This window comes from Polypterus senegalus, chromosome 3 (genome assembly GCF_016835505.1).
Source record: "Polypterus senegalus isolate Bchr_013 chromosome 3, ASM1683550v1, whole genome shotgun sequence".
Taxonomy (NCBI): domain Eukaryota; kingdom Metazoa; phylum Chordata; class Cladistia; order Polypteriformes; family Polypteridae; genus Polypterus; species Polypterus senegalus.
In genome coordinates this window covers 237,651,002-237,665,330 of record NC_053156.1, presented here as the reverse complement: position 1 = coordinate 237,665,330, position 14,329 = coordinate 237,651,002, and the positions used below count along the sequence as shown (strand labels likewise).

Here is a 14,329-nt window from a genome sequence, read left to right as displayed (position 1 = left end):
ATGAAATGCAGCAAAATAAAACTTTAACTTAATTTAAATAATCTATGTTGTTAATAATTATACATGTGAGGACACGGTGTCGCTGCGTTCATGGATTGTTCCTGCCTCTCGCTGTATTCTTGCTGGTGCTGACACGACACTAGAAGGATAGATGGATAGAATAATTAAACATATACTACGTAGATATTTCAATGTTCCTTAAAAGTTTTGAAGAATCTGCATTCTAAGCTTACAGATGGCTTAACGTCTATTATAGAGCTGATTGTGTGGTGATTGGGTATTTGAAGAAAGAAAAGGAAGGACAGGAATTGGGGTTTAGTACAGTTGAAAGAGACAGTACTGTTACAATAAATTATTTCATCGAAGGTCATGCACGGCACAGCAAGCATCTTGCATGAGGCATGAACAATCACTGCACCACCGTGTTCCCATGTGTAATAACATGCTTTAACTAATATCATCATGAAAATGATATCACATATACATCTGAGTATTTTAATTATTCAGAGGGCTGTAATATTACGAATGTAATGGATTCTGTGTCCTGTCGGAGGAAGAGAAAGCCCGGAAGCACGTAGTGATTCACACACATAGAGCACATAGAAGATCAAATACAAAACAAAGCATTTAACATGCTACTTTAGTTACGATGGGATTTGAGAAACTAGTAAATTAAACGATTTAAAGATGAAGTTTATGATGTTCTGCTTTAATGAAAAAATAAACTACGTGATTAAAGTTAAAATTTAGAGATTAAAGTTGACATTTCCTGCTTTTTTCCCACTGTGTGCCTATTTTTTTTTCTCTGTACCCTAATAAGCTTTCATATGACACTCAGACGGTGGGCTATGACTCGCCTTTTCACAGCGACTTTGATATCTAATAACTTCTTTTTTATTTCGGGCACTGTGCGATTTTGTTAACTTGAGCTTTCGAGTTTTTCCGACACTCTGTCACTCAATCAACTTCCTTTTGTTGTTTATGCCACTGTTTAAACCAGCAAATAGTATGTTTTTCTTTGCCTCCACTTGGTATTTGCTGCACTCCTTCTATTCCCCCAATGCCCCCGTGCTTTTACCATTGCCTTTTCACAGAATTCTGAGCTTAACCCATTAATACCTCGTGTTCCATTATTGGAACGACAGTCAGGTAATTTTATACGTTATGTATAATGTAAGAAGTGGATTTGCCTAGTGTTCCAATTTTGGAACGCCACACAACTCAACAATGGAATGTAATATTTTTTTTTTCTCTTCAAATTCTTGTTCCTTATATTTTTCTACGCAACATATGTGAATTTCATGCACAATCTCAAAAATTTCAACCTTAGGCATAAATGGGCTACTTATATTGATTTGCATATTCAAAGAGGCGTAATTCTGGGAGGAGATGGGGTGGGACAGCAGGCGCTTGCGTTACTTTTCACGCTGACTGGGATTTATGCAGCGGAAGAATGTGGAAGTTGGCATTCGCACAGATTTATGCATCTGGATTTTTTTGTGCGTACGCACATTTTGTCCCTACACCATGTCAGAGTGTGAATTCTACGAACGGCGTTATGCATGAGGCCCCTGGTGTGTGCGTGAGTGAGTGTGTGTGTGTGTGCACGTACGTGTGCACTGGACCTAATGCTGCCCGAGAAGGACCCAGGAACCACCCCACCTTAGAACTTTACAGATTGATGTAGGGTCTACACTATAGCAAAGACCAGCCCAGTGTTATTTCTGGTGTTCCCCAACCATTTAAGTTGATTGTTTGATTAATCACTTTATTAATGCATTAAGTAAGTGATTGATTTTTTTTTTTTTTACTTATGTACAATGCTGTAGTTTGCCTGGTTGGTAATATTGTGCCACATGTCCTAGATAAAGGCTGTAGTACTTCTTCCTGGGATTTGATCATATAACTGAGTTTTCCTTGTTCTCGTTGTTATTTAAGGACCAAGAAAATTCAAAACAAAGCTGTGATCAATGAAAGTCCAACAGAACGCCTCATCAAGGAACTCAAGGCAGATAACGCCAAACTACTGCAGAAATTAGCCCGAATGGGGCATGAAGGAAGAAAGGCAGAGAATGAAACAAGTGAGTGCGTCTGTCATTAAATTGTGTTACCCGGACATGCATTCACATTTCAAGGGTCAGCTTACATGTTAGCAGGTCCTCTTTGTGATTTTATGTGATGAATGGATTATTAATTCTGCTCAAATGAGCCAGTAGAACTCAGTGGATCATGTTTTCTGTCTCATTTTGAATAGAGTGTCCATCTTCTTTATTTGATAATATACTTCTGTGATAGTACTTGATAATTATGTTTTTATTTTTATTCCTGTTCTTAAACTTATGAAACATAGGAGATAGATAACATGATCAAGACTGTTGCATTTGCTACTTCATCGGGAAGTGACAATATAAATATGGAGGAATCCCCAGCCTCAGCTACACATAAAAGCCTTTCATGACATGAGTTAAAAGCAGGCCTGCCACTAGGTTTGGTGTCATTCTCAACTACTTTGACACTTTGACTTCAATTTCTGCCTTATCCCTGTACTTTACTCTCTCTGTTACCTTTGTGATCATCAGCTTTTGACTTTGCCTGGTCTCAAGTACGATTATTGCCTTGGGTTTCCAGTCTTTTTCCCAGAGACTTTGTCTCATAATAACTCCAAGACTGTTTACCTCTTTTGACACACTGAGTAGTGGCTTCGTTTATCTGCCGAGTCCTTAATGTGTTGTCTTATAAAAAGTAACTATCAAATAAAGATCAGGAGAAACTAACGACTTTTGTAGGCAGCATTGGAATGCACATTCACAGGCCAAGGCCCGCTTTTCATTTAGAGTGCCTGTGTCATCACTATAAAAACTGCAGCGTAATTTTATCATGGAAGTCGTACCCTGTGCCCTCCTCTAAGGGCCTCCTGGTGAACCCATTGTTTAACTGCACAGCATTGTGATCGACTCAATGATATCCACCAATCAGTCACAAGTTCTGATCTGGGGCTCCACTGATACTGCATGCTTTTATGTTTTTTCCAGCCATTTTCAAAGTCACAAAGTCATTTTTAGCTTTAATTGATCTTATTGTTTAATTGCAGTAGGTGACCTTTTTATTTCTTCTCTGATTTTGCATTCTAAAAAGCACAGCATTGTTGAGGAGATATTGTAAGAAATATTTGCATTTTTTTTATAGCATTATATGCTTACAACTCTTTTGTCATTTTCCTTTTATCGCTCCTTTTTTGTGTAGTTTTCTATCATAATCGTATCATAATAATGACAATAAACAGTGAGTGGAGTAGATATGGAGGCAAATGACTCTGAATGCTGAAAGCTGCACCTACTTCACCGTCAGACCCACAATTAGTAAATAGTAAAGAAGCAGTCCACAAACAGGAAGCCCCCTGAAACAGGTTTGCACTTTTAAACAGAAGACCCCCCCCATTCATTGGTCAACAGTCCTGTCAATTCAAAAGTGTGATCAAGTGTGAATGGGGCTTCATCTTTCTGGGCTTCTTTCATTTTAATCAACAATTTTTCAGCAACAAATATAAGCGTTTTCCATGTTTTAAGCTTATGACTGAATGACTTGACATGTGGATCATGTGACACACGTAATATGAGATTTCTTTTCAGGGATGTCTTTATATTTTTTGCCGTTGTCCTGCCTTGGTCATCATAGACTCCCACTACATCAGGAACTTTATCTTACTTCTCCATAAAAATGTTTCTCAGCCATCACTGAAAACCACGTGGGCTAAGTGACGTATAAAAAAATCCTGTTTTTGGGTGAAACATTCTTTTAAATATATCTAGCTACTGTACATATTAATAAAGAGAATAGGCTAATGGAAGTAAAGAGAAGGTGAAGAAGCTTCAGCAGGCTCATTTAATTCTTGTTGTGAAGGTTGTGAAGTTTCCATGTCACACATCAAAAGAAATATCCTTTTGCATCTGTTATTAGATGGTTCCTACAAATAACCATCAATAATGTGTTAAAAATAGATAAATAGCTAAGTTAAAATTGATCTATCCACTTTCTACATCAGAGTTTCCCAATACCAGGAAGAAATGAGCCACAGCTGATCCTGGTAATGACGGACATGAGAGAGCAACCAGTCCTGTTTTGGGAGTGAAAGCACACAGACAGTGCCAGAAAGTCGAAGCGGCAGTGCTAATCACTACACCTCCGTGCTGCCCAAGCAGACTGCAATCAATTATTTTGAGTTGTTTGATTTCACAGCTTATTATTTATGTCAGCCCTGACTCATTACCTCTGGTATTTCTTTGCCTTTTTAGAAGAACTCCGTCAGCTACTAACTCATAATGAAATGCAGATTCAAGCCATTCAGACACTTTGGGAGCAACATCTCCAAGAGGCCCTGCGAGACTGGGAGCAGCAATATGCATTGATCTCACAGGTGTGCTCCACCTCAAGGACTTTTGACAAACTCAGGCCGTGTGTAATTCCTGATAGATAGATAGATAGATAGATAGATAGATAGATAGATAGATAGATAGATAGATAGATAGATAGATAGATAGATAGATAGATAGATAGATAGATAGATAGATAGATAATTCCTTGTATTTTTTAGCTCTTACTCCAGGGTATGTGCTTTTCATTCAACTGTCATGGGTGGGGCTCAAGTGATAAACTGTGCTGATTGGTTGACCACCAGCACTAGCACCATCTTATAAATCTGCTAGTAGTTTGGACTTTGGAGAGCTATCAGTGAAGATGGAGTGCCATGCCATGCAACAACCACACTTCTCATTACTCTTGATAGTCGTCCCCCTACTGTGCCGTGTCATGCTCCGCATCAAAACCATAATCTCCCCCATGAAGCCACACTCGCTTCAAACCAATAAGATTGCAGGGGATCAGGAACTCACCGCACCGCACAATTTGCATGTCACTTATTTTACAAAACAGATCCAGTTCCTTTAGTGAGATTTGAACATAGCACATGAACGTGGCCAGGAATTTCAAGTGGCCTGGGGCCTACATCATCCAGAAACTCATGGGTTCCTGAAACCAAAGTTCCTGTGGTGGGGAAACATCTTTTGAGTCTTTGTGTTTTTCTAAACTGGATGAAATGGTTAATTAAATTCTTAAGAGTGGCAGAAATTTGTCATTAGTTGTGTCACTAATAGGCCAGTACATCTAAAAAGTTTGACCCGAACATGTGAATTATGATTCAAAGCAATATAATTAGAATACATAAATAATGAAGTCATTCAATATAAGATAACCCACCCAATATTGTAGCATTTAGTGCAAAACAGAACTTGCCAGGGATAGGATGCCAGTTTATTACGCTCTCATACACATGGGCACCAGGACAATTTAGAGCTTCCCATCCACTTCATTTCAATTCTTCAGACTATGAGATACTGTAATCAGACCTTTGGTCCAAGCTTTGTGAGGTGATGAGACCACACACTTCGTCATGTGGTCACATATTCAGCCAGTCTTGATCAGCCAGTTTCTTTTGATGTTTTCAAGGAGCAAACATGACCTCCTCACTGTCTGCTCTCACAAAAGCAGAACAGTGAGCATTGTGCCGCTTTTTATGGGCTGAAGGTGTACCAGGGCCAAAATCCATAGAAAGCTTTCTGTAAAACATGGAGACTTTGTTTTGTCACGTCAGAGTGATTACAAATGGATTGAGGTGTTTAAAAATGTAAAAATATTAAGAATGAAGAATGAGCTGGATGCCCATCTATGTCCACTAACCAAAGAAACAGTTGAGCAACTTTGTACCATACGTCTGATGAACTGACAAGAATTTAGGCCCCCTGGTACACCTTCAGCCCATACAAAGTGGATCACTGCTCACTGCTCAATGGTACGAAAGGAGAGCAGAGTGGCCATGTTCACTCCTAGAAAACAACAAGAGAAACTGACCGATCCAAGGTTGAAACTTTATCACTGTGACCACAGACACACCATAGTTCCACATGTGCACAGGGACAGCTGAACAACCACACCAAAAAATTATCAAAAACATGCGGTTAATAATTGACTTGCACTCGTACAAAGATAATTTCACAATAGCAAACCCAAACATTGTACCAACTGTCAGATATGCTCCCAGACCGTGTCATTACACAAAACGGTGATTACAAAAATGCTTCTCACCATTGGGTCTGGTACTTTAATGGAAAGTTAAATGTCCTCAGATCTTTTGATGCTGCTTTAGGCCTCAGTATTTAAAAGAGGTTCACCATAACAGGATATGACTACAGTACATTTTAATTGTGTGTTCAATGAGCTCAGATGACCAGGAAAGCTGCTGGATTCTTTAATTAAACAAAACACTGATTTGTAGAAAACCTTTTGTTTTTGCAATGATGGGTAGGCTGGCGCCTGGAGATCTGCAATGACCTCTGACCTTCTCCAGCAGGCCTGTCTTCAGACAGTGAATCTTCTTCTCCTTCCTTTTAATTGAGGTCGGTCTCAACTCTCAATACGAGAGGCAGGAAGAAGGCCTCAGTTTGGGGGGGTCACCTGCTCTGCCCAACAGATTTCTCTTTAAACAAAGGCTCATTTTATTGTGTTTTGCATTATTCATATTTTTCAAATAAATGAGCGTGCAGTGAAACAAATCCATTATGGTTTGTTACAAACGTGTCTGAGAGAAGGATGACTTTCACAGTATGTGTTGTAGGTAATAACTTATAAGTCACTGTGATGTGTTAGTGTTTTTGGTATTGATTGATTGATTTTAATGTAAATTATCACACAATGAAGCATGTGAATTCAAAGATAAATACAATGTGTAAAATGAGGCTTTTATAGAAAAATGCATGTGCTTTTAAAGTCCTGGTGTATCTTGGATATTTCTAGCAACATCTATAAAATTCTAGCAAGCTAGAAAAGAGATGCTGAGTATGTTTAGGGGTGGCGCAGTGGTAGCGCTGCTGCCTCACAGTAAGGAGACCTGGCTTTGCTTCCCGGTCCTCCCTGCGTGGGTTTGCTCCGGTTTCCTCCCACAGTCCAAAGACATGCTGGTTAGGTGGATTGGCGATTCTAAATTGGCCCGGGTGTGTTTGTGTGTGTCCTGCGGTGGGCTGGCACCCTGCCCAGGATTGGTTCCTGCCCTGTGCTGGCTGAGATTGGCTCTAACAGACCCCAGTGTTCGGATTCAGTGGGTTGGAAGATGGATGTATTTAGTTAAAAAGTATTTTAACAAGTTTCTTTAGCCAAATTGAATTATTATAAAACAATGGGTTGCAAAAAATAATAAAACAGTAGACAGAGTTGTGGAGAAGAACCTTGGAAGCCTGCATCATGGAAGACCTTCTGTTGCATTGCTTTTGTTTGACCGTGGGCTCCTTTGAGCTTTACTTACTGACCATTAGCACTAAAACCAGTTAAGGGTACGTGTTCATTGTGCTTTACTTTATTCCCAACAATCAGTAAGGTAACTTAACTCTTACTTTAAAAATTAAATTCTTTATAATTGTAAATAAAAAGGAGAGTTCTATACTACCTGATCTTTCCCTCCATATCCTGGTAGATTATGACAACTCAATGATACAGTGAAACCTCGGGTCACGAACGTCTCAGAACACGTACAAATTGGGTTACGAGCAAAAAGTTCACCAAACTTTTACATCTGTTCACAACCACACACTCGGTGACGAACAAGCCAGTTTCCCTTCCGGTTCGTATGCACCGATGATTTCTGCACGTGTTCAGTCTCTCCCTGTGCATTGTTCTCAGTCAGACATGCGTGCATGAAAGGTTAGTTTTCTTGGTTGTTTATGGTTAGTTGTTGTATAAATTAAGGATTTTTCAAACTTTCATTTTTTTCCCTGTGCTTAAAACTCATTAAAAAAAAGTGTTTACAGCGAGCGGTTCGTAAGGCTGTAGCGTGAACTCTTGCAGTGTTAGTTTTCTCTGGTCAAGGTTTTCTCAGTGTTTCTTTAAAAAACATATATTTACATACAGTTCGTACGGCCTGCAATGGATTAATTGTATTCACGTACAATCCTATTGGGGAAATTAGTTTGAGTCATGACCAAATCGGGTTGCGACCAGAGCTTTGGAACGAATTACAATTGTGACCCGAGGTTCCACTGTATGATACTGTATGATATGATACGATATGATATGATATGATACTGTATGATACAATATGATATGATATGATATGATACTGTATGATACTGTATGATATGATATGATATGATATGATATGATATGATGACGAGCAGTCTAATAAATGAGCACATTTGAAATGTAAGATTTCTGGTTTCTGCTGAACACAATTGCGATTATGTCTTGTAACCTTTTCCTGCAGGAGAGAAGAATGATGCAGACCTTTCCATACATTTTAAATATTAATGAAGACCCTCAGCTTTCTGGAGTCATTAAATACTTCATCCAAGATGGTAATTTTATTTTAAGTGATCTGGGTAGAAACTTCATCATTTTTACTGAATTGCTGACATTATTTTTCATGTAAACTTATAGTCATATTGAGCTGGGGTGTCAAGTTCAGGTGTTGGAGGACCACAGTGGCTGCACGTCTTCATTCCAGGCAAACAATAATGGTTGCAATAAACAGACTTGATCGACCTTAAAAAGAATAATCCGCCCAAAAATAATATTTTACATGTTATATATGAAAATGGAAATATTTATGTAAGAAGAAGAAGAAAAAGAAGAATATTCTTGTATTTTACTATCAGCTTTTTAATCTCCTTTCTCCATGAAAACATGACATTATACATTTTTCTCACTACATCATCAATACAACACATATGGTGTAAGTAACATATAAAAAGTATCATATTTGGGTGAAGTATTGGAATAATTTTAATAAACTTTATTTTTAAGACACAGAACTGTTTCCTTAACCAGCAGCAATACAATAATGGGATGCAAACACATGCCCAGCAAATTTGGGGTCTCAAACAGCCCTGGAGGTCCACCTTTTTCGCTTCATGCAGCCTCCTCTTTAGCTGTTAATGAAATCTGTTTATTTGTTGGTGAGTTTCCCTAAACAGCCCCACTATTCATTTTCTTTTTGTCTGAGAGCACCATCAAAGTGTGTTGTGGACCAGAGCAGATCAATCATTCTGAGACCTCGACTATCATATTTTCCAATGTTTTTAGATATAGAGATTGTGTGATGGATGTGCGAGCAAATGAGATTACGTTAGTCAGGCTGTTCCTCTGTTGTTTCACTTTGCATCTTATTATTGTTTGGTTGCAAGTTACACTAAATTCAAGACAATATGGCAGGTTCCATTAGCATTAGTAACTGGTGAAAATGAAGAAAATGTCAGGAATGGAAACCCTTGGCTGCTGTGGCCCTCCAGGATGTGAGTTTGACAGCCCTGATATAAAGAGTAGCTGCTCTTCTCTTCTCAACAGATTGTTACCAGCTGTCACCGTTCCCACCATATCCATCATTCCTCCTGTCCCACAATGAGCCACTGCCTCACTTTCCAGTAGACTTGACTGGCAGTGAGCTTTTTGTGTAGATTTTGAAGAGACACAATGGTGCAGGGCATTTTCGATGTTTTTGCCATTGTGTGCTCCTACAGACGCCGCATACCTTCATCATAATGTTTAAAAAGAAAACGATACTATTACAATGTCTACATCTGCTAACGAGGGGTGCAACGGATCCCTTCATCTTTAGGAGATCACCTCACAGAACTGAGCACCAAGTTAACCCACACTTATATATCTTTATAGAGATTTAAATGTGAGCATTTGTGATGTTTGAATGAAAGTGGATACACCAACCTGCCACGAGACCCGCTGCACTGAATCCTCTAAGACGAAGACTTAAAAATACCAATAAAGAATGAATTCAGAACCTTTATGATAGGCAAAGTGCCCAGTGAGGTCTGGCTGGTCCTGACTGGGAACCCCCCACAGATTTTGATTTTTTTTTCTCCAGTTTAAATGGAGATTTTTAATTTTTTTTTCTGTCCACATGGCCTTATCATCGGACCGTCATTTAGAGGCTTAAAAAAATCATTCTATGAGATGAGACACAAAAATAACTGGACTGGGCTTGGGGCTTTCCTAGAAAACCATGTGGAGGTTGGCTGGACGTGAATCCTAGAACGATATCCCCTCCTACACGCCCTCTCAAACTGCCAATCGGCTAGGTATATCCTGTGAATAGCCCAGTCAGTATTTGTGCAACAATCGCTACACGTGTTGTGCAGTTTTTGACTGATAAAAACATTCCTGTCCTCGATCATCCCCCCTGTTTGCCCGATTTTCCTCCCTGTGATTTTTACTTGTTGCCGAAAATCTAAAGTGACCTGAAGGGAACACATTTTTTCTTCAGTGGATGAAGTGAAGACAAAAACAGCAAGCCTGTTGAAGAGCCTGAAGACTTGAAGACTTCCAGCACTGTTTCAGTCAATGGATGATATGTATGGAGTAGTGAAGCGATCAGGAGGGGGATACATATAAGGTGACAACGTTTAGAATGCTGTGATTCATTTTTTTTTTTTTTTTTACAAATCCGGTTATTTTTGTGTCTGACCTCGTATATTTAAGGATTGTATTTCTCTTAATTATACTGTATATGTCTTACTGCGGTGGGCTGGCGCCCTGCCCGGGGTTTGTTTCCTGCCTTTCGCCATGTGATAGCTATGATTGGCTCCAGTGGGCCCCCATGACCCTATTGTTAGGATATAGCGGGTTGGATAATGGATGGCTGGGTGGATGGATAGATATATCTGTCATATATAAGTGTACATTTGTGGTCATGCGAGGAACGAAATTGGAATGAAGAAATACTGGGGCACCAAAAGCATCATCCTGTTTAATCTTAATTGATTGAATTAACAAAAACAACGCACAATGGCACAATAACAAACAGAAATGCCCATGGCAAGGATTGTTGCTAGATCAGGACCGGTCTCGAGCTCCATTTTTCATGAGTGGGGGGTCCAGAGTGGGACCCCACCTTCTGTGGGCATCTCGTTTTTTTGCTCTTTTTACCAGAAGGGGCGGAGTCAATTGCCCTCAATGGCCATCATCCTCTGGCTGTAGGAAGAAATAAATACCAGTAGCTGCGTTCATCCAAACTTACCAAAGTTCTGCAGTTTTTACTTTGCCTCATAGGACAGTTCTGGAAATAGTGTGATGCGTTTTCAAATAATTCCACAGAGCAAATATCTTCATTTTAAAGGTTTTAGTAAAATTCAAACCAAAGCAGTTCACACAAAAATGGCTTTTTTTTAATCTTTTTTCACTTCTCTCTGAGTTTGGTCATGCAGTCATATTACCTATAAATGTTCATATTAAAAACAGTCAGAAAACTGTATGCCAATCCCCCATTATTGCCAGGCCAGCAATAAGACAATTTTCTAAATGGCTTAATGGACACTCAGTTTTACAGATAAAAGAAATAAATTTCTATTTCATGTTAACTTACAGGGGGTAAAAGGCTATACCAGATTCTAAGTAACTAAATTAATTTAATTTTAAATATTACTTTTTAGGGTTGGCTCTTACAGAAACGATACCATTAGCAACAGCGCCCCCTCTCATCCTGGGGTGGGACTGCTTACCTAAGATGAGTCAGGAGGGTTGATCCAGAGACACACATACATGATAGCAGTATTTATTTTTTATATACTATCCATCCATCCATTATCCAACCCACTATATCCTAACTACAGGGTCATGGGGGTCTGCTGGAGCCAATCCCAGCCAACACAGGGCGCAAGGCAGGAAACAAACTCCGGGCAGGGTGCCAGCCTACCACAGTTTTTATAATCTATTTATTCCTAATTTTTCTGATCTAAATGTATTTATGTTTTCTTTGCATGTCACTACTTCTTACAACCGTTGTATGAAAATGTGCTATAGAAATAAAGGTTGACATAACAAAACACATCACAATTCAAAATACGAACGACCTCAAATCACACATTACACTGTTAGCCATGAAAATGTCAACGCAGTAAATAAGCAAAGGCTGGTGCAGTGGCTGCTGCCTCCCTAACTCCGCGTCCTGTGAGCTCTTTAGGCAGCACTCGCGTCTTCTTCTTCTGTCCGTGAGGATTGTTTCTCTCAGGTATTCCTCTTTGTATCCCTGTGTATCAGAAGCCTGTGTCTTAGATTGATTGGCTATTTTTATTTGGCAGATTGGGTGTGTGCTTGAGGTGTGTTGACGCCTTCATTATGATCATTTCTGTCACTGATAAAACTGTACAAAAGAACGCAAAAAATATAGTCAAAGACCATAAAGCTAAAGAGAAACTGCTTTGCACTGAAGTATATATGATAAAATACTAACAAATGTTAACACAATTACAAGAGCAATAAATGTTTTATATTTGCTTCTGTTTATAGGAGAATGGGATATCGGGCTCGCAGACAGACACCCAAATGCCATTACAGTGAAGGGTCTGGGGTGAGAACATATTTTTTATAAAGCTTCATAAAGTTAAACTGAAATTTTCTTGTAATTAACTGGTCTTATTTTTATTTCCATAGAAATATATATATATATTACATAACACAAAAAATAGTCTCATTAAAGGAAAGGCATATACCCCACTATTTCTTTGTATGTTAGGTGATTGCACACTGCTGGACTGATACTGAGGTATTGTGGGAAAGGAGCTCACACTACAGCCTGTTGGAGGAATTTATTATTAAAGACGCGGCCCGAGTGATTGAAAGCAGCAGCTACAAAGAGTCGCTTCACTGCAGAAATTATTTATGTGTACTTTTGAAGGATTCCATATTAACTGAGCTTTATGGGTTAACTTGTAACAAGACCTTGCAGCAGTGTGTGTAGGCTGTGCATCTGATGATGATGATGATGATATATTTTAATAATCCCTGAGAGGAAATTGTCTGCATTATGTATCCTGTTTGACAGAAAGTCAGAGTTACACTGTGTAAAAATAAATTAATAATCTTCCATAAGTAGGCTTCAGTCTTTAGCTAAAAGAAAACTAACCAGCATACAACGGGGCAAACGGTGGTAGCACTTGGCGTCAGGTTATATGCTTAGTCAAAATTACAAACAATTTTCTTTTCATTAAGGGACATTCTCTCAAAGGGGACTGGGTGGTCTCATGGTCTGGAATCCCTACAGATTTTATTTTTTCTCCAGCCGTCTGGAGTTTTTTTGTTTTTTCTGTCCCCCCTGGCCATTGAACCTTACTCTTATTCGATGTTAATTAATGTTGATTTATTTTGTTTTATAATTGTGTCTTTCATTTTTCTATTCTTTAATATGTAAAGCACTTTGAGCTACTGTTTGTATGAAAATGTGCTATATAAATAAATGTTGTTGTTGTTGTATTCTTTAAAATGTATTACAAGTGGATACTTAAAATACTGTATATATCACTACATACAGTATATCATTGTTGTTTCTATTATTATTAATTTTTGATATTTTTTTATTGAAATACAATGAAAACACTTTAAAGAGGAACATAAGCCATTTTGACAGAAATTACAATGTGGTAAAACCAGCAGCGAAACAAGAAAGGACAAAGTGGGTGGGCTTGGAAACAACTTGTGGCCAACCAATAATATCCCCCTTGAAGTTTTATTTTAGTCACTCTAAGGTCTGGGAGGGTGGGGTCCCCAGGGTGGGTCCCCCCTTGGAGGTGACCAGCTAAAGTAAGAATCAAATACCAAACATTAGGGACGTTCCTGGCTTCTAAATAGGGTGCTGGCATCTGAATTTGGAGGGCTACCAAACCCCCCCAGGGCCTCCTCCTTGGTAAAATTTCAAGCCTGGTGCCTTCCACCCCAACCCAACCCTGTTCAACCCTGCTCTATTAAATGTGATAGCAACAAGAAAGGAATAAAGAAGATCATGAGGAGCAGCAAGTGAGGGAACAGCTCTGTACCAACCTCATGAAGAAGGAGAAGAACGAAGGATTAGGGTTGTGGCCTGGACATGAGTGCATCCGTCCTCGGAGCAGCTGTGCCGTATCTGCCCATTGATTAATATTAGAGCCAACCGCCCCTTTGATCCTTCCCGCTGACAACACCAAAAGGATCAGATTAGGGAAGGAAGACCTTCAGACAGAAATAGAAAGAGAATCAGGAGGTTTTCAGCAAGAGGCACGGGCAGTTTTAGCAGCAATTGTCCCTAATGGAGTTAGCCTCGGCTGGATAAAAGATAAATGAAGTGAGGAAAAGTCTAGAAGGAGGACTATATGGGGAAACAAGGGGACGCTTATAGAGAGTATGGAAGTAAGAAAATCCAACATCCCAAAAAGTAAACGCAGAAGGACAGTCACAAGACACGTACGTAAACATACCAGGAGTGTTCAGGGAGCCAAAGTGACCGATTTGGGTCTCTTGTTTCTGT

General features: G+C 39.2%; 1 protein-coding gene across 1 annotated transcript in view; it reads left to right on the top strand.

Annotated features, from left to right (window-relative positions):
- kif28 (kinesin family member 28) overlaps window positions 1–14,329 on the top strand; it is an 81,433-nt gene that overhangs the window by 28,533 nt on the left and 38,571 nt on the right. The window contains exons 9-12 of the mRNA XM_039748811.1: window positions 1,939–2,081; window positions 4,293–4,414; window positions 8,306–8,396; window positions 12,340–12,400. Coding sequence (XP_039604745.1) covers window positions 1,939–2,081; window positions 4,293–4,414; window positions 8,306–8,396; window positions 12,340–12,400 — 417 coding nt within the window. The remainder of the gene's footprint in view (window positions 1–1,938; window positions 2,082–4,292; window positions 4,415–8,305; window positions 8,397–12,339; window positions 12,401–14,329) is intronic.